Below are 20,441 nucleotides of genomic sequence, written 5' to 3' on the forward strand. Positions count from 1 at the left end.
GGCTGCTGGCCACTTTACAGGATATTGTTTTCCATTAGCATGTTAGCTTTGCTTTGCTTTTAAAGTTGCAGGCTTGTCTGAACTCTAGAGAAATGGCTCTTAAAGTCTTAAAATAAAAGGTACAAGAGAAAAGAGAAATGTTCTCTTTCATAATATTTCGCTCGATGTCTCACTGTGCATCCATAGTGAGACATCTCACTCATATTACTCAGAAAACCGGGGTTATGTAAATAACCTAAAGTTTTCTTAAGTTTTCTCTCTTACTGCTGTTTACCAACTGATAGCAACAAGTTTTCAACCATTTTTTTTTTCTAACAAGCAAAAAACATTGTAAACACTTTCTCAACTTTAAGAAAACCCTCAATATATCTCTTTCAACTACAATCTTAATTGGTGTGAACAACCATGTTTTCTAATGAATACAGTATGTTTTTATTACATTTTGGGCTTTTTTGCCTTTATTGACAGTAGCAGTGGAGACGGACAGGAAACAGGGGGAGAATGAGGGACTGACACAGCACTGTGTGATGATCAACTCAGTCAGTCGAACCAACAATCTCCTGCTTCAAGGCTCATTGAGCCTGTATGAGGCGTGCTCTAACCACTCAATGCAAAGTGATAAACATCTTTCTCTAATTTGATTTCACCCCTGTCTGAAATAAAAAAGCACATAAAGCAGATTTGTTGGTTTAGGATAAATAATTTAATGCAGTTACATTATCAATATATGTGCACTCTCACTCACAAAGGAGAAATGGAAAGCAATAAGTCCGTCCACCCCCGGCATCGTTTTCTTCCCTCCCGCATCCCCTAAACAAGGTAAATATGTAAACAGAAACAACAAATGAACAGTGGCTGTAATATTGCTCAGTGCAGCCGGTTAAACCCCCCTTAACAACAACAACAACAGCAGCAGCAGCAGCAGCAGCTCCTCTGTAAACCTGCACCAGAAACACTCTGTTCACTCTGATACATGCTTTAAATACTGTATGAGTACCTCTACCAGTTCACATCGTGAGAGGACCAAACACACAAACATCAGTGAAACCCAGAGACTGAAAACACACCATTGATTAGACACCCATAAACATTCGGTTCAAACAGCCCTTTAGGTTCGAACCTTCCAACAAAACCTGTGAGTTTACACCATCAACTCTTCTCTGTAGGTTTTGAGTATTCACTGTATCATTCATTTGTCAGTGTTAAGTTGGATAAACAGAATGAGCTCATGGAGAATTCACTCTGCTGGTCTTGGCAAGGCCAAATTCATCATTGTTATTACTTTTTTTTCTCTTTTGGACAACAACAACTTTTACAGTGCTGTGAAAGAAATTTCAGTTTATTCCCAAAGATAATAACTGATATATAAACTGTGAAACATCCTACAAAAATGAAATATATACGTATATATATATATATATATATATATATATATATATATATATAGTCCAAATATGCATATAGCTGTAATTAAGAATTACTCCAACTGGAGATACGCAACATTTCATATACATTCACTCTAATTATATTGAGAAATAAAATCTTATTGTGATACTCAGGCCATGTTTCAATGTCAGAGAGCAAAAGGAAACTGAAAAAGGGAATTTGAGCGGACACATTTTGCTCCACTAAAATGAAAAAATTAAATAGAAGATTTATATAATAAGCGGATGATGAGGACATTTTTATGTCAATAATAGTTTTTTTGCTGACATGACTAGAATGATCTGTCATGTTTAATTTTTTCTTTTATATTCCACAGTTAAAATTTCCATTGAAGATTTTCTGTTTCCCATTGAAGAGTTTTTAATTTGAGTTTCTATTGAAAACCGCAAATTTGAGTAACCTTGTATTTCAATGGTAGATTTCGTTTTTTCAGTTTCCTTTGTATTTTGCACATTTGATCGGGCCTCTTACTCCCTACCATTGATCCTAACCAATAGAATTGCAAAAAATCAAAACTGGACGCCTCCGGGGGGGAAAAAAAGAGTCATGATAAAGTCATGATTTGAACATGTTGTTGAGTGATGTCCATTGTACATACTGTATTAGACACTCACCCTTTGGGGGGGTTGAATAATTTGGATTAAAGTAAAGATAGACATTCCTACAAATCACAATCATTTCAATTGGATCCTATAATACTTAGAGCTACGTCTTTTCTTTTACGTAGAGTGAATTAACCCTTTAGTTAGTAGAAAATCAGCTACTTCCACACCCATTCAGTATATGACTAAAATAATTCATGACAACAGCACCAGAGGTTGGATTGAGGTTTATCAGGGCATAGAGTAACAGTACAGTTTCTGTCCTTTGTAACTTGCAGGTTCAAGATTTTATTTAAGTAAAGGAATAGTTTGGCATTTTTGAAGAATCTTCCTTGGCCTGACCACTCCATCACTCCTGAACCACAGAAACCTATCAACGGACTGCATGGGTGACGTTCCTGTGAGTGGAAGGGGTGTGTGACTATATACGGTGTGAAAGCATGAATGTGAATTCCTGTGTGTTGAGACTACATTTGTCCGACACCTTTAGAAGAACCCGAGTATTAAAAGTATGTAAAGTCTGTCTTTTTAAAGTTAGAATGGCTGTTGACCTACTCCCTGCACCAGTAATGGTAGAGATACAGTTTATTTGATCATGGTTACAGTACATTGGTGCCAAAGTGTATGCATACCTGTAGGTAGGAGTAATGGATGGATGGATTATGAAACAAGCCATGACATGGCATCTGTTTGTAGCTGTTTTAAAAATGGGAACTGTAGGTCTCCTCACGGCTGTTTTTGTGTCTCTTGTACTGTAGTTGTCAAAGAGTTTTAAGCTGTGGCCCCTGGGCCCTCGGACCCCTACTGACGCAAAACAACCACAAAAAGAGGAAAACTAACCGTCCTCAATGGGTCTGTCCAGTAATCCATCCACAGGTACAGTAGGTGAGGTATGAGTTTTCCATTGTTCCCTGCCTGTGTGTGTCTTTGTGGTGTGGTGTGCATCTCTTCCTCTGTAAGAACTTGTGTAGGTGTGTGTATGTGTGTGGTGTACCTGCTCTGACAGGTAGAGGTGAATTGTTGTGCTAGTATGACAGCTAGTCTCCACACTCAAGGACGCTGCTGTCCTCCAATCGAGTGCTGTTTTTTTTATTGGGGACGTTTGTGGCCCACTCAGCTGTGTGTGTGTGTGTGTGTGTGTGTGTGTGTGTGTGTGTGTGTGTGTGTGTGTGTGTGTGTGTGTGTGTGTGTGTGTGTGTGTGTGTGTGTGTGTGTGTGTGTGTTGTACAGAGAACACCAAGTCCCCAGTATCCTGTCATCTAACTACATCATGATATATTCCTCTTTTTGTTTTTTTGTTACACCATATATCTGTCTGTGTGTGTGTGTGCATCCTGTATTTTCACGGCACTATAACTTTTATTTATAACAGAGTGTGTGCACGCTGGCCCTGACTGGACTGTATCATCACTAGATCACATACAGTACACTGCAAACTAAGACTGGAATCTAAAACTGTAAAGTAAACTTGGTTGACTGCGGGAAAAAGAGGAAGTGTCCATTTCCTGGGTACCAACACGTCCCTGCAAAAAGATTGCGGCTTGGAACACGACCTGGCAAACGGAGGTCGACACTGTGGAGTTGAGTTTGCTCTGTGTTTACATGGGTTTCCCACAGCAAAGACATGCAGGATAACATACTATATCTACATATTTACTGTATATAAAAAAGGGGAAATGTTTCCAGCAGGTCCTTTACTTCTAACTAAAGCCCCTTTCAGATCATTATCAACTGTAGAATAAAGAGCTGAAGTTTTAAACGCTTCCTCTCACACACCAGGGGGCAACATATATAAAGGAACGTGTACACACAAAAGCCATGCATATGCTATTTCCCTCAAAGACTGGTGTTTATAAAACACACCTCACACAGACCTCAGACCAGCGTGCAGCTCTGTGCAGGGCTCCAATGAGGACGAGGTAAACTCAACTGTCAATCACAAGTGAGTTTGTAAACTTTAGTTTAAACAGTTTTTATTTCATTGTATTTTTTTTATTTCCTCTTGTAATTAGCTGTTCATTTGATCCAGAACTGTGAAGCACTTTGTGAATTAATCACTGATCATCTGTGACGAGTGATTGAGATTTCAAGTGGTGAGTTGCAAACAGATGTTTGCAGGATGATGTCACATCTGCCTGAAGCGAGGCCTGTTCATTCAGAACCGTGCACGCGTGAGGCGTTTAGTCGTGAATCGACAGTTTCACTCATTTTTCCTAACTTTCACAAAGGACAGGAATTGCTCCACATCTGAAAAGGGCTTTAGTCTGTTCATTCTGTTTCAGCTTTCACTCTTAAAACTCAGTAATGTTTACTACACAATATGAACCGTAGCACACTCACGTGAGCTGGTTCATCAGGGTTTGCTCCATTTGCACCTCTGTTTCTGTTCAGTTCATCTTTTCTTTAAGTCAGAAAGAAGAAGTTGCATCGATTACACTGAGCTGTCGACAATGAATCTACATTCCCAAACATGGCTGCCCGTACTCGCACATACACACTGCGAGAAATCTTTGGGTTCACTGATATGTGGTCTGAAGTTGGAGTATGAAGTGCTTCACATGTGTTTGAAGGATCGGCCTTTTACACAGGTTTTACTCTAATGATTTTTACAGCTAGTGTCTGTGTCAGGTGTGTGTGTGTGTGTATGTTAGGAGGAGGCCGGCTTGCTGTAGTCTTCGACCCCGGTGATGGTGGCTTTGCAGAAGAAACAGTCCTTGTTGTTCATCAGGTGCTGGTTGATACAGGCTCTGTAGAAAGAGGGCACAAACAGCTGCTCAATACAAAGCTTCAGAATTCAACACATCACAAATAATATCAGAACATTTTATACCAGTAGAGCCGACTGATTAATAGAGTCTGTGTCAGATATGTGCGTTGGCTGTAAAGAGCTGATGTGAAAACTTTTTTTGTGCTTTCAAACTTTGTAGGCAAACTGGCTGAGATTAATTTAGAAATGTCCCTGCGTCGGTTGCTGTGTTCATTCAGTTTGTGTTTATCTCATTTATATTGGTTTGCTCCACAAAACAGTGTAAGACTGATGAGGGTCTGTGAAAAGAAAGTGTGTAATTATTCATTACAGGCTTTAGAATTTACTGCAGTGCTACACACAGGCCAGTTTGAATAATCAAAGTTTTTTATTATTATTATTAAACAGTAAAATGTTTCACCTCCAATACATATTTGTCACAAGTGTTTGAAAGATCATTGCAGGAAATGTGTGTTTATATAAACATGAGGAACATCAGTCGATTGATCAGTTATCAGAATTTTTTACTCCCTAATATCAGCATCAGCATCAAAATCCTGTTTAGGCTTGGTCTTAATTACCGGCACCATGATGCTGGCTCTACAACATTTTGTGAATGTCTGTACATGTCATGTCTGCACAGCAGCTGCTTAGCTTATCTTAACTTAGCTTAGCATAAAACTGGAAACAGTGGGGGACAGCCTGTCTACTATGTCCAAGGAAAACTAAATCCGCCAACTGCTCAAAAAAATCACTGACAACGTGTTTGATCTGGCTTGTTTGCCCTGTGGAACGGCTTTGTTGTTTTTGTATGAATTTAATTAAATAAATAAATGCTCATCAACTAAACAATACAACTCATTTTCAGAGGCAACAGATATTTCTCTGCACATTTTTCTGGTGGAAAAGACAACAGAATATCTGTTAAATTGAATTTTGTGTAACATGGGCAGGAAGCAAATACAATATTCATCTAAGTATCAGGCCAGAAAATGGTGAAGGACCAAAAAATACCCAAAAACAAATTTTGGCATTTTACTGAGATTGTATTGTGTTGATGTGTTTTAACTCTGAGGATGATGAACATGAGGCCACTGGAATCACATTTACACCTAGTAAATATCCTAAAGTGGAACATCAGCCCTAGTTTCACCACTGTGAGGTTAAAGTATAAGCTTCTGCAACTAGAAGGAAACCTCAGAGGGGGAATTGTGACTGAGAAGCAGGAAGTCAGTAAATAGAGAGGGCTCAACAGTACAGACGGACGGAGGGTAAAAAGAAGCCTGACTTTGGCCTTGGAGGTGATTAGACTCCGTGCTGTTTCCTCCCCGTGACACGCTCTCAATCAGCACCACAATCATCCATACACCTGCTGCACCGGTGTGCCAGCTCAGCTAAATCAAGCGCACCTCCAGGATAACATGAAATATGTATTGAGGTATGAATTGGACCAAGGTCGACTGCCCACAGAGCTGCAATCAGCAGTTGGCAAACAGCTGACTCACACCAGCACACATGCACCTGTAGCGGTGCGTGCGTGTTTGGATATACACAGTATAAAATATTTATGATCCAAATATACAATGTGGTTGATGTGAAAGTATATTCTGAGACGTTAGGTGTGTGTGTGTGTGTGTGTGTGTGCGTGCGTGCGTGCGTGCGTCAGCTGTTTGGATCGATGAGGCCTTCAGGTGAATGAAACGCTGTCAACCCAAGTCTGAAGGCAGCAGCCTCAGCCACACTGTGTGTGTGTGTCATTGAAACTGCACTAGACTCCCTTTTTTCCTATAAAAAAACTGTGTTTTCTAAATATGTATATTTGATAAACATGTTTTTGTACTATTTATTGTAGTTGAAGAACATAAACATAGTTACAAGGCATGAGAGTCAATAATTAGTCAGTTAATTACCATGAATTATTCCATCAGTCATGAAAATCTGCATATCTTTACAAAAGCATTGTAATCTCAACTCAGTATATTATTGTGTAATTATCTGCATGATGTTGTATTAACTGCCCACATACATTATTTATGTGGATATAATGGTGATAATGAGCCAGTCATTTAATGACAGTTATATGGCCATGCATGCACCTCTTGTGACAAGACTTTTATGAATCAGATATTAAAAGATTATTGATTTTCAATAGGATCTGTATCGGATTAAGAAAAGTTCAGTGACCTGTGTCTGGAGCTCAAAGATCAAACTCATGTGACGTGTGGATGCTTTCTGTTTTCCCTGCCGACTCAGCAGTGGCACACATGACGCTGTTCCTCTGTGGTGCATATTAAATAAGGAAGACCCCAGCAGCACAACCAAACCCCAGCCAGCCTCCTCCCCTGCAGGAATGACAGTGGACAAAGCACTTTCCCACCCACATCCAACACAGATGAGACATGTCTAAAGTCGCCCCTGATCTCTGACCTGCTGTGGAGGAGCTGAGGGAAAGGAGAGATTTATAATGTAATGAATAATTCAGTGGCTGATGTGAAAATGTGTAAAAATGTTTAAATTATTCTAATACATGAGCATAAAAGGAAGAAGTCAAAAAGTGACTATAATTAATATGCATATAGAAGATTGTAACTAGTTTTTTTTTTTTTTTTTTTTTACATTATTATAGCTCAGTCACAGTGAAACTACATGTTAAGTGCACTGTTTTGTAATTTGGAAAAATACCAATAACATCTTGCTGAGTTGTGCTCAGATATTGTTCCATTGTCTCATATTTGCTCTCTGCAGGTGTTAGGGGTTAGAAGCGACAGGGTGCAGGGTGAGAGGATGACTCTAATGTGTCTCCCAATAAATGAAACCTCGTCTTATTGACCAGCACTCGTCAATATTATCCATCAATATCTGTATTGATACCTGTATTTAGTCCAGCTTCTCTGTAAATACTCGTCCTAACTTAAGTGATGGTTGATGAGCAGGTGGAAAATAAACTGATTTTAACCAACGTTGCTGCTGCTTCAATGAAAACGTCTTCGATGCTCGTGATGATTCAGAATTGTGTATTCATATTTGAAAGTGATATTTTGGCTCAAACGAACGACATATTACGTAAGGGATAATGTAGAGTGAGCAGACGCTTCGTGTCGGGGTTCTGTCCATCCTGTCGGGGTTTATTTCTCGATAACAACCCGCTGACTCTACATTATCCAGCTTATTACGCGGTTTACTAATGAAATAAATAATTTGGGACAACATTTTGGTTAAAATGCGATCTCATCGATCAATAAATTGCAAGTGTAAATCTGTGCACGTCGCAAAATCAGCAAACAACGGTCCTCAGAATACAGTGATTGACCAGAAACAAGGAGCTGGGAAGAGTTTTGCAGTTTCCTCGTATTCGCCAGGATTTCTGTGTCTGAGTTCAGGAACAGGGAAATGTGTGTGTGAGGACTCACTTGCAGGACTTGTGGGAGCAGGGCTTGAAGATGGCAGAGATTGAGTGAGCGTAGCAGATGGGGCAGAGGTCTTCTTCACTGGTCGGCTGCAGGACAGAAAACAAAGAAAAAAGGGAAAAAGATTTAAACTCCTGTGTCATCTGACCTCCACTCCAGCTCTCTGTTGAGCAACTACAAGGTTTTCTCTTTCTCTACGGACCTCACTTTTACAAAGCTACAGCCAGCCGCTAAGCACAAAGGTACAGCATCGCACCTGAGGCCTAATAAATCACATGAATGATCTTGTCACTTTGAAACACGATGTGAGACTAAACAGAGCACTGCCACTGTGTGATTTTAAGATTTTTTTGCTTTTTGTTTTGTTTTGTTTTTACTTGAGCTGTCTGGCTCCTCCCGTGTCCATGATCAGTTTACCCCCCATGAGCCTGAGCGCTGCCTGAGATCATCCTGCAGGGCCCACGTTCCTGTGCTCACTGTCCCAAAACTACCACTTGTTACTTAGGATGGCCCAGGCTGCTCACTTTATATAGTACAGTATAATAATTTTGTTTGGATTTCATTATTTGCACCATGTGTTTTAACTGCAAATAACTCTAACTTTGTTTTCAATGGTGCTATATACACTGTAATTACAGTTATTTTTATTGTCAATTGGATTAAACAAAAAGTTTAACTTGGCTCTTTATTCGGGCCATGTGGTGATAATATGTTTAATTTGTACAGTCAAAATGTTTCCTGTTTTAAAAGTAACTGTCAGTGTGAAAGCAGGTGTTGACAAGAACTTAACCCAGATGAGTAAATGAGGCTCAGAGGCTGGAATAAGTGGGGGTTTCTCTGTAAACACTGCTTTCATGTTTCTACAGTACAAACTGAACGTTGACCTCATTAATATTTTCACTAATATTTACAGACATGCTTGGATGGTATGAACATCCTGAAGCTCAAACAGAAAGAGAAGAAGATGTTGAACTGCTCCTTTACTCTTCTCCAGCTCCAACTTGGAGTGAACCCACAAACGCACAACTTTCCTCTTAGCATCTTTATCCCCCAGTGCATCATGGGAGTTGTGCGTTAACACCTCAGGTGCAGAGGGAAGCACGTCAGCCGAGGATGTCAACATCACCATCGCACCCGCTCTTCACACTCGCCGTCTTTTTCCTGCTCGCCTGCACTTGTCCTCCCGTCTGTTCACTTCATATGGTTTCACAGCTGCGCCCCCCGTCGCCTCACCTCATCCCCTCATCACTTCTTCCTCCCACTTTATCAAACTAACCGTCGCTATACTTCACATTTTTCAACTTATTTTAGCACCAGAGGAAACACAGTCAATCAACACGTGCAGTTTAGATGTTGTCCTCGCATCATAAGTGGCCAAAGATGATTCAATATACAACTCATCTGTAATTAAAGACTGTTCATATGTTTGACTGACACTGATCATGTGAATCATTTAACCATCCTCAATAACACAAGGCAGGTAACACCAGCAATAGCAGCTGCTTTGAAGACGTAATCTGTCACAAATAAAACCATTACAGAGCAGCTTTATGCCATTTGCTGACAAACACAGGCTTTAATCTACATTCACAGTGAATCTCAGGCTTCAGAAACACAAGCAGCCGCTGGTGGTGGTAAAAATAGAGCCGGCAAGGAGAAACTGTCACAGTGAGATGTTATGGTCACGGAGTACTGGACATCAATAGACCGTCTAAACCAGCAGCAGACTGATACCAGCAGCTGTGATGGAGATGGACGGCACTTATAAAGCACTTCTCCAGTCTTAAAGATGATTTAAAGCCTTTATTCACACTCTCATTTGATGATGATGACGAAGAAGAAGGAACAATCAGGGGCAGTTTGAGGTTCATTATCTTGTCCCAAGGACACTTTGAAGACTGGAAGCAGCTATAGAGAACTTAAGGAGGGTTTAACTTGAATAATTTGACTTTATTTGACTTTATTTTACAGGATAGCCCCTTGAGATGTGCCATCTCATTTTCGAAGGGGTCCATATTATCAGTAAATTTGGAAAGGTTTCTACAAACATTTTTTCACTTTGTCATTATAAGTTATTGAGTTTAGATTTATAAGGAAAAAGAAAAGGTCAGTGTCCTAAATTTAAAATCAAAGCACAATACACAAGTAACTGTGTTTTTCTTCTTTTCTTATTCTTCTTCACTTCACATCCCACATCTTTACTTTTCACCTGACTCCAACTGTCTCTCTTATCCACACAGGGTGCAGCTGTTCCTCTCAACACCTGGATCTGTCTCGTCCCCGTCCAACCTCTTTGTTTTCTCCTTCAGCTCCTCCATACACAGCACCACCTCCCCTCCTCCCTCCTTCTGTGTCACTTTTCACCACCCACAGCTCTCTGGCTGTCAATCCACTGCAGAGCTGCAACTTCACACAATGATTTCAAAAATATGTGACCAAAAAACAAAACTATCCCTACATGGAGAAGAATTAATGCTTCTTTTTTTTTTTTAAAGAGATCACTTTTAAGATAAATCATAGTCAATGTGCTAAATTGAGGATGGAGATGAAGTTTGTGTCTGTGCTCTCATCAGCCTTACTTCATGCAAGTGAATTTATAATAAAAGTTTTTTGTCATGTTTTTTTTCTTTATTTTCAGACAAGTTTGAAACAGACTTAAATGCGGCTTGTTAAAATAACATGTTAACTTTGAAGCTGCTGATGAAATCCTGCTAAATCCTCCTAAAATGAGAGACTCCAAGAAGCAAAAGAAAAGATCTGACTCTGTCACTGACTGTGGAAAATAGCTGAGGTTTATCTAGGTTCGTCATGACATCTTTTTAAGGGAGGGGACAAAAGTTGCTTAATCTAACCTGAATCTACAAAACTGCAGGATCTAAACACAGTGTGAATCCATGTGATGATAAAATACAGATGTTACCCCTTTCCCCAGATGTTGCTGTGATGCTATTTTGTTGTTTAAACTTGAAGAAGCAGAGATTTACCTGCGTTCAAGCCGACTAGGTGTTTGACTATAGAAAGTTTGTGCTGAAAATCTTCACATGAGAACAGCTTTGAAGTGCAAACGTCTTATTGTGGACGTTTTCTTATTCTCCTGCTTCTCTTCCCTCCATTGTCCTCCTGTCATGTCTTTACTGTAGCTGCATCCTCTGCCCCTCTGCCTTTGACCCTCGCTCCGTCCCTTCATCAATTCTCATTTCTCCTTCCTTTCCTACTCTCTCCTCACCTCCGTTAATTCCTTGCATTCAGAAAAAAACCAATCCTCTTTGCCTCATTCTCCTCATCTTCTCCTCCCCTCTCCACTGATTGTTCAGTTAAGTCTCTGAACAGCTGAACCTTTGACTCCATGTTCAAGTCGATCTTAATTCCTCCGCCTTTAGTTTTTCTTCAGTTCCCTCATGTCACAGAGGCGTCATGTTTTCCAGCTGTCAGCCTGAACTAGAACAGTTCGTCCTGCAGCACTGCACTATTGATGAACAAATTATCTTCTGTCGGAGTCGATACAATCTTTGTTTTCCAAAATCAACTTCCTCAGCTTAAGACTTTTCTCAGTTTAACAATAAAAACAGCACTATTGCGAGACTTCCGGTGCGGTGCTACAACAAGATGGCCGCATAACAGCGAGCTCCTGCAAGTCGGTTTGGACAAAGTACCTCCTATCAATATAAATAGCGCTGATACCGTTTCAATTTAAGTATGGACGGAGGGAGAAAGCTAAGGAGTCAGATGATGAACAAGAATGAGAGTGATTCACAACAAAACCCAGAAGTGACCGAGTCTACTGAGCACGAGGAAAACGACGACGACAACGGAGAAACAATGCTAGGTGAAGCTAGCACTGACCAGAACGCTCTGCTTCAAGCTCTAACAATGCTTCACACAGAGTTAAAAGACTTTAAACAAGGAATGAGACGAGACCTGGACGAATTTAAAAACGACGTCAAGAAAGTTTTGAAAGACGACCTCGCGGAGTTTAAAGGTGAAGTTTTGCAGGAGCTCCAGAGCCAAAATGCTAACATAGCTGAGGCACAAACCCGAATAGCTGATGTGGAGTCGGCCTGCTTGGAGATGAAAGAAACGCTACTGGCGGTGGTGAAAGAAAACACGCAGATGCGGGACAAAGTTATCGATCTGGAGAGCCGTTCAAGAAGAAATAACATCAGAATTTACGGGGTGCCAGAAGAAAAAGAAGGAAGATCTGTCATTGAGTTTGTTAACGAGTTGTTTAAACGCCACCTGGCCCTGCCGGAGGGACTCGAGCTCCGTGTCCAGCGGGCACACAGAGCATTGATCCCAAAGCCAGCTGCTGCTGCCTCTTCCCCGAGATCAATAATTGTTAACTTTTTGGAGTTTCACGTTAAAGAGTTGGTCCTAAGGAAAGCGTGGCAACAGAAGATTGAGATTAACGGCAAAAGACTTTACTTTGATAACGACTACGCGACAGACGTCATGGAGAGGCGCAAGACATACGGACCCATCAAAGCAGCTCTGAGGGAGAAGGGGATCCGGTACCAGACGCCCTACACGAAGATGCGGGTGCACTGGGACTCCGGTCTGGTGATATATAGCACAGCGGAGGAGGCAGCACGGGACCGCAACGCGGAATCAGGGTGAAGGTGATGACCAAAACGAACGTCGCAGCGGCCGCGGAGGAGCGTCTGAACGCAGCGATGCCATGGAAACGCACCACCCGCACTTCTGACAGCGCAGCCCAGCGTGCAAGGGAGAGGCTGACGGAGTTTAGACGAGACACAGACCAAGGGAACCACAATGGATGAAAAGATATAGGCTACGTCGCCGGGTGAACCCAAACATCATTATTATTTTCTACTTCAAAAGGATATTTACTTTTGTAATATAAAGTGTTAGTACACACACATCTGGGCCATATTATATAATGACTCACGACTTAAGTTTATAGATCAGTAAAACCGATAAGAGGGAGTGTTTTGTAGCAAGCACTAAATGTTGGACAATTCTAGTATCTGTGGGTTTTTTCTCACAACTAGGGAGGGCCCCTACCACAGTGAGGCAGTAAACCCTCCTCCCACCAACAGGGACCACAAGGGATGGATAAGTACATCTCCTTTTTGGAAGCCACTTTGTTCAGTGTTCAACTGTTGTTCTTTTATGTTTTCTATGTTCAGAGTTGGATTGCCGCACAAACTCATTAGAAATGATAGAGTATAATACTAAAATACTGTCGTTGAATATTAATGGTTTAAATAATCCTGTGAAACATCAGAAGGTGATGACAAAATTAAAGAAGGATAAATCACAGATTATTTTTCTACAAGAAACGCACCTGTCTAGTCTGGAAAGTGAAAAGCTTAAAAGGTTTGGCTATACCAACTCATTTCATAGTTCATTCCGCCATGGATGTAGAAGAGGTGTGATCATACTTATCCCCAACACAGTGAAATTTGAATGTATCAAAAAAATTAGTGATAAAGAAGGGAGATTTATTATTGTGAAGGGAAAACTGGAAAACGAAATGGTGACACTGGTAAACGTATATGCTCCACCTAATAGTGCAAAACAATTCTTTAAAACCTTATTTGATACCATGATTTTAGAAATGGATGGAGTATTAATATGTGGTGGTGACTTTAATATTGTGATGAATAGTAATCTAGACACGACAAACAAGAATAAACATACCAACCATGTTACGAGAATGGTCAAGAGAACACTTAAAGAATTCGGGATAGTTGATACATGGAGGGAGTTACATCCTTCTAAGAGAGACTACACACACTATTCACCCCCTAACAACAGCTATGCTAGAATCGATTACTTCTTTATGAATAAGATTGATTTATATAGGGTAAAGAAATGTGAAATCCAACAAGCAGATGTATCTGATCACTGTGCGGTTCATCTTGAAGTCAATTTGAAAGTGCAGGAGAAAAATACGTTATGGAGGCTAAACGTGGGAATTCTAAATAACAAGTCAAGTGTGGAGGAACTAAAGAAAGACATCATAACCTATCAAAATGAAAATGATAATGGAGAGGTTACCCCTGTTATTTTATGGGACGCTCTTAAAGCAGTTATAAGGGGAAAACTGGTTGCTAAGACGGCAGCAATTAAAAAAAACAGAGAGGAGGTCTATAAAAAGGAAAAGGAGAAGCTGTTTATAACTGAACAGCAACACAAAACTACACAGGACCCCTCATTGCTTCCAAAAATTAAGGAAATTAGGAATAATATAGATAAAATACTAACCACAGAAATTGAAAAGAAGACAAGATTTCTAAAACAATCCTATTATGAAGTGGGACCAAGGGCAACCAAATTACTGGCAAAACGATTAACAAAACAGCAAGCAGATCGGACAATTCACAAGATAAGGGATATAAATACGAATCAAATAATTTATGACCCCAAAGATATTGCAACTCAGTTTATGAACTATTATAGAGACTTGTATAGCCAGCCTCCCTCTGCTGACCTCGACCAAATGAAAGCTTTTCTTGAGAAACTGGACTTACCATCAATTGGAAAAAATCAAAATGACCATCTGACTTCACCCATCACAAAAGCAGAGATAGAGAAAGCAATAAACAAACTAAAAACAAACAAATCTCCCGGCAGTGACGGTCTACCATCCGAATGGTATAAAAAATTTAATGTACAGCTTGTACCTCTACTCGAAAAATCATTCAACTACACACTTGAATACGGTGAAATGCCCCCTTCCTGGAAAGAAGCTGTAATATCAGTGATCCCCAAGAAAAACAACAGTGAGACTTGTTCAGACTATAGACCCATATCACTACTCAATGTTGATTATAAATTGTACACCTCAATCATTTCCAAAAGGTATGAATACTTTATCAGTGACATTATCGATGAAGACCAGACGGGCTTTATTAAGGGACGTCAAGCCCAAGATAACATAAGGAGAACTTTACATATTATCAACCATATTCTAAAAAAGGAAAAATGTGCAGCCTTAATAAGCCTTGACGCAGAAAAGGCTTTCGATAGCGTAAATTGGACTTTTTTATATCAGGTACTTGAGGAATTCGGACTTAATGACAAAGCAGTCAGATGTATTAAAACACTTTACCAAAACCCGACCGCAAGGATAAGAATAAACGGCAGTCTGACTGAGAGCATAACTTTAGGACGATCTACTAGACAGGGCTGCTGTCTCTCTCCAACCTTGTTTGCAATTTTCATAGAGCCCCTGGCACAAGCAATCAGGCAAAATAGAGATCTTAAAGGAATAGAGGTCGGGGGAGAGGAACATACCATTGGACTTTTTGCTGATGATGTGGTCTGTTTTTTAGAGGACCCAGACACATGCATCCCCATACTAATCAACCAACTAGAGATGTTTGGCTTTTGCTCTGGATACAAGCTTAACTTGACCAAAACACAGATTCTAACTTTCAACTACTCCCCATCCAAAATTATACAACAAAAAAATAATCTGAACTGGAGAGCAACAAAAATGAAATATCTTGGGGTCACTTTAACACAAAACATTGATGATCTATATGAAGTTAATTATGCCAAACTGGATAAGGAAATTAAGAGCGATTTGGACAGGTGGGCTATCCTTCCATTAGACATTGGTTCACGAATAGAGACCATAAAAATGAGTGTTCTACCCCGACTTCTTTACCTCTTTCAGTCACTACCCATTGAGATACCCGAAAAACAATTCAGACTGTGGGACAAAATAATTTCAAGGTTTATATGGAATGGTCACAGACCGAGAATCAAATTTGAAACATTACAGATTGGAAAGGATAAGGGGGGTTTGGCACTGCCAAACCTCAAGGGATATTTTCATGCTGCACAAATTAGACATGTAATTTGTTGGTGTGACAAAGATTATGTAGCCAAATGGAAGAATTTAGAAAAATTGGTACAAGGAAGAGAAATTCAAAGTCTTATTGGAGACAGAGAAGAAGCAATGAGTGTAATTAAACAGGTGAATACAGTCACTCAGTTCACGCTAAAATTATGGTTTAATCTGGTACGAAAATATAAACTAGAGAAAGAGCTCGGACTGCTTCGGTGGATAGCTTATGACAAGGGTTTTGTCCCTGGTTCTCTTGACCAAAGATTTAAACAATGGATTCCTAATGGATTAACAGCGATATGTACAGCAATCAAAAATGGGAATTTCATGAGCTTCCAGGAGATTAAACAAAAATATGATTTAAGTAACCAAGATCATTTCAGATATTTGCAGATAAGGAACTTTTTCAATAAAGAAATAAAAAACAGTGTAAATCTGGACAAAAATTCAATAATCAAAACCATAATTGAAGCCTACAACGGAAAGAAATTCAGAATAATCTCTACAATTTATGGGCATATAATGGAGGCAAGAGGGAATACGACGACATATGTTAAACTGAAGTGGCAGAGCGAGCTGGGTGTGAACATATCTGATGATGAATGGTCACATATTTGGAAAACACAGCAGTCAACAACATCATCACGTGTTTGGAGACTACATTGCTGGAAAAATTTAATTCGATTTTTTATAACACCCAAAATTAGGAATAAACATACTAAATTACCACAGCCATGTTGGAGAAGCTGTGGAGATGTAAATGTGAACCATTCACATGTGTTCTGGCTCTGTCCTAAAATCACAAAATTCTGGGAAGATGTTCATTTGGTTATATGCAGAATTTTGGGTTATGATGTATCCAAGTCTTGTACATTATTATATTTTGGTGTCATTACGGAAAATGTTGTCTTGAAAGATGATAGATACATATTGAAAATTATGTTGGTAGCCTGTAAAAAGGCAATCACAAGAAAATGGTACAAGACAGACCCACCGTCACAGGAAGATTGGCTGAAGGTTATGGACGAAATACATATTATGGAACAACTGACTTATAAAATAAGGACTCAAGAGGATCAATACTGCTGGAAGTGGGAGAAATGGACTGAATACATAAAAACGACAGGACAAGGACCATCACATTGACATTGGAAAATGATCAAACTGTAGAAGCATGGTGATCCAACATGTTCTTTTTCACGTTTTATTTTTATTTTATTTTATTTTAATTTGTTTGTATTGTTGTTGTATAATGTTTATGCAATGCTAAAGAAAAACAATAAAAAGAAAGTGTCAAAAAAAAAAACAGCACTATTGCAACATCTGGCGACGCTGATAACATGGTGTCGTTTGACAAAATCAATAGAAATCCAGGTTAATGGCAGCAGTTGCACTCATGAACAAACCTTCATGACTGAATATTGGAGCCAACATAGAAGTGCCAAAAACTCACATGAATGTTTACATCAGAAATAAACACTATGTTTGGCTTGTATGAAAAACAGTTCTGGTCTCCACAGCTAATTTACTCATTCATGGCGACTGTTCAAAGTTCTGCATGATTAAAAGCATGGGTGATTTGGATCATTTGATGGAGTCAGACGCTGTCAAGATGGTGAGCTTCAAAACCACTGAAACCTGTGGGTGACATTATGGAGGTTACAGCCATCTTTAATGACAGCCTGCTACAGCTTCATCATATTTGAAATTTAAAAAAAATATATTCTGAAGCATCTTCTAGACAAATTTGTTGTTTTTGTTGTCTTGGCAAAGAGGCTTAAAGTGAAACCATTTCTTTGCATTACACTACAGTGGTTTGTCTTCAAGGGTCCAGCATTTGTTTTTTTAATGGCACCAATTGCTGCCACATCTGTATAAGGTCTGCACATGGTTCTGATAGGGTCTGTTGCCCCACAACAACAAGCTGCTCCAGACAACATCACATAACTGTGGACAAGAAGCTTCACTTATTCACAGGAACCTAAAGTCAGAAGTTGCCAGGAACCAGGTTGAAAGAGAAAACCAGAGGTCTCATTTGAATTAAGTGCACTTTTGAGAACCCATATTCTTACATATTTCTTCCCATATTCATTTCCATGTCATCATATATACACTATTTACTTTTATATTTTTTGTATTTATCTATCTTTATTTCCCCCTTTATCCTTGTTTTTTACTTCATATTCTCTATTCTTAGCTGAGGAGGCAACTGTAACTCAACCAGAGGATCAATTCTGATTCTGATTCTGATTCTGTAGTTGAAGGTTTCACTTCAACCACAGTGGATTGAAAACAGGTTTGGTAACTGATGTGATGTGGTGTCCTCGTCACACTTTTCAGTCTACTGATGATTTACTGTAGATGTATTCTGTTTATAGTTTTTTCCTGTCTCCTGTTTTGTCCCTGTCCTCAATAAACAATATAATACATTAACTTCAAATGAAGCGCAGTGTTGGAGGAAATAGATGGAAATACAGTGGAAATGTCAAATGACATATTTTATTTTATGTTTTTCTTTTAATTCAAATATCATTTGAATCCCCCACTGTGTTACGGCCTAAATAAACCAGAACATCCATCAGTATGTAGAACACCTCACAGAAAAAAGTATGAATCAAAGTTTTACAGAACTTCACTTGCTCCAAAATCCAGCTGTCAAACACAAGCTCAGTCTCTGTAAGTCTGAACACTGGCACTGTGTTTAGACTCTCGGGCAGAGTTCGAAGAAGGAGAGTGAGTGAGAGGAAGAGAACAAAAGAAAAGAAAAGAGTGAAGCTTGAAGAGGAGACAAAACAGTGAGAGGCAGATGGCGGAAATAAAAAAAAAGAGATGACAACAAAAATCTGGTTTTATGGCCAGAGGAGATGAAAGTTTCTTGAAGTGCTGTTCACTGCTGAGAGCTATGTCATCAGTGTGCGCGCACACACACACACACAGACAGATGACGAAGCGTTTCCCTGCAGCCCTGTTGTCAGATGGACACGGTCTATGTGTGGATGGATCAGTGAATCTCAAACCAACCACAAAGAAACACAAACTCCCCACAACGAAACACTGGCCACTGGGGAAGCCATGTTGTTGTCCTTTAGTTTGAGCTCCAGTTTTCTTTTTCATTATCTAAGAATATGAAAAACAGAAACATAAGCAAATGTCTGGTTATAGTGTCTGCAGATGTTTCATCCTCCTCTCAGATTAATATTACTATAAATTGAAACCCTTACTGCACACATTATGCAAATGTGTGGGTAGGAGTAAGATGCGACACAAATATCCGTAGTCTTGATTTATCACCACAGTCGTCACGGTAGCAGGAAACTGAAATTTAACTGATGAGAAAAGCAAATGGAAAATCTGAGGCAGACGGTGACACAGTGATATGGTGATTATTTGGTGCAGGGTTGTGCCAGATACTGATCTTCAATCAGTGTGTGAGCTGCAGTTGACTCAAATAAGTTGGCTGTCAGTTTAGAGAAGCAGCAAGAGGACCGATGTGCAAATGTGCAACATCCAAAAACTAGTTTTAGACAAAGTGATAAAAGCTCATATCGGTTTGAAGTTACTTTTTTCCAATTAAAGCAGAAGTAAGTGATCTGGTCGTTTTGGCTAACTTCTTGTCAGCCGATGGAGTTAGCGGTCCCCGCCCTCGTCCCTATGTCACCACATTCACGCGCATCCCTTGGCTGCACACACAGAGAGGATCACCCCTTTATGCCGTTCTCTCTCCTCATTGGATAAAGGTTGTAGGATACAAGGAAAGTTTTCTCCTCGGCTTACAGCAGAGCAGAGTGACTGACAGACCCGTGTTTCAGACCAAATACTCTATGCAAGTGATTGCCGTCGGAAGATATAACTGTTTAAGACTTATATTAACACAAACATTCCGCTTACTTCTGCTTTAAAGAACTGCCATATTCCTACACACAGGCACACTTACAAAAAAAAATAAAAAGCTGATGTGTAGTATATGTTTACCATAGAAGCTCAATTAACCACCTGACACACAGCTGCATTACTCCTCAGACAATTATCATGTTCCCCCGTGCAACACAGACCAAAATGCTGAAGGTTCCTTTATGAAATATGTATGAAATATCATGCAGCTTTCTGACAGGTGGTTTGGTTGAGCCTCCAGTGCTCACAGTATCCATATAGATAACAGGACTCAGAGCCACTGTGGAGGATGAGACGAAGTAGCAGCAAATCGACCACATCTGTGGCAGGAAACATATAGAGAGAAAAGTTTCTGATGCTCCACAGAAAGTGATTGATTGAAGGCCAGAACAAACACTATGGGTGAGACTTTTCTTTGTTGGACAGCATTGATAGAGAGGAGGAGACAGACGGCAGACAAGCAGGTGACAAGTTTGTATTTATAAATACAGTACGTGGAGTGGGGCTTTGGAGCTGTCACATTTGCTCTA

The 20,441-nt window shown here is 39.8% G+C and overlaps 1 protein-coding gene across 2 annotated transcripts in view; it reads right to left on the reverse strand.

The window, feature by feature from the left end:
* Positions 1-1,187: 1,187 nt before the first annotated feature.
* rnf123 (ring finger protein 123) overlaps positions 1,188-20,441 on the reverse strand; it is a 139,606-nt gene continuing 120,352 nt past the window's right edge. For both annotated transcript variants that reach the window (XM_083972021.1, XM_083972022.1), the window contains exons 39-40: positions 8,205-8,290; positions 1,188-4,795 (exon numbers count right to left, since the gene is read on the reverse strand). In XM_083972021.1, the coding sequence (XP_083828147.1) occupies positions 4,696-4,795; positions 8,205-8,290 (186 nt within the window). In that variant the 3' untranslated portion in view covers positions 1,188-4,695. The remainder of the gene's footprint in view (positions 4,796-8,204; positions 8,291-20,441) is intronic.

The sequence above is a fragment of the Trachurus trachurus genome (assembly GCF_905171665.1).
Source record: "Trachurus trachurus genome assembly, chromosome: 5".
Taxonomy (NCBI): Eukaryota; Metazoa; Chordata; class Actinopteri; order Carangiformes; family Carangidae; genus Trachurus; species Trachurus trachurus.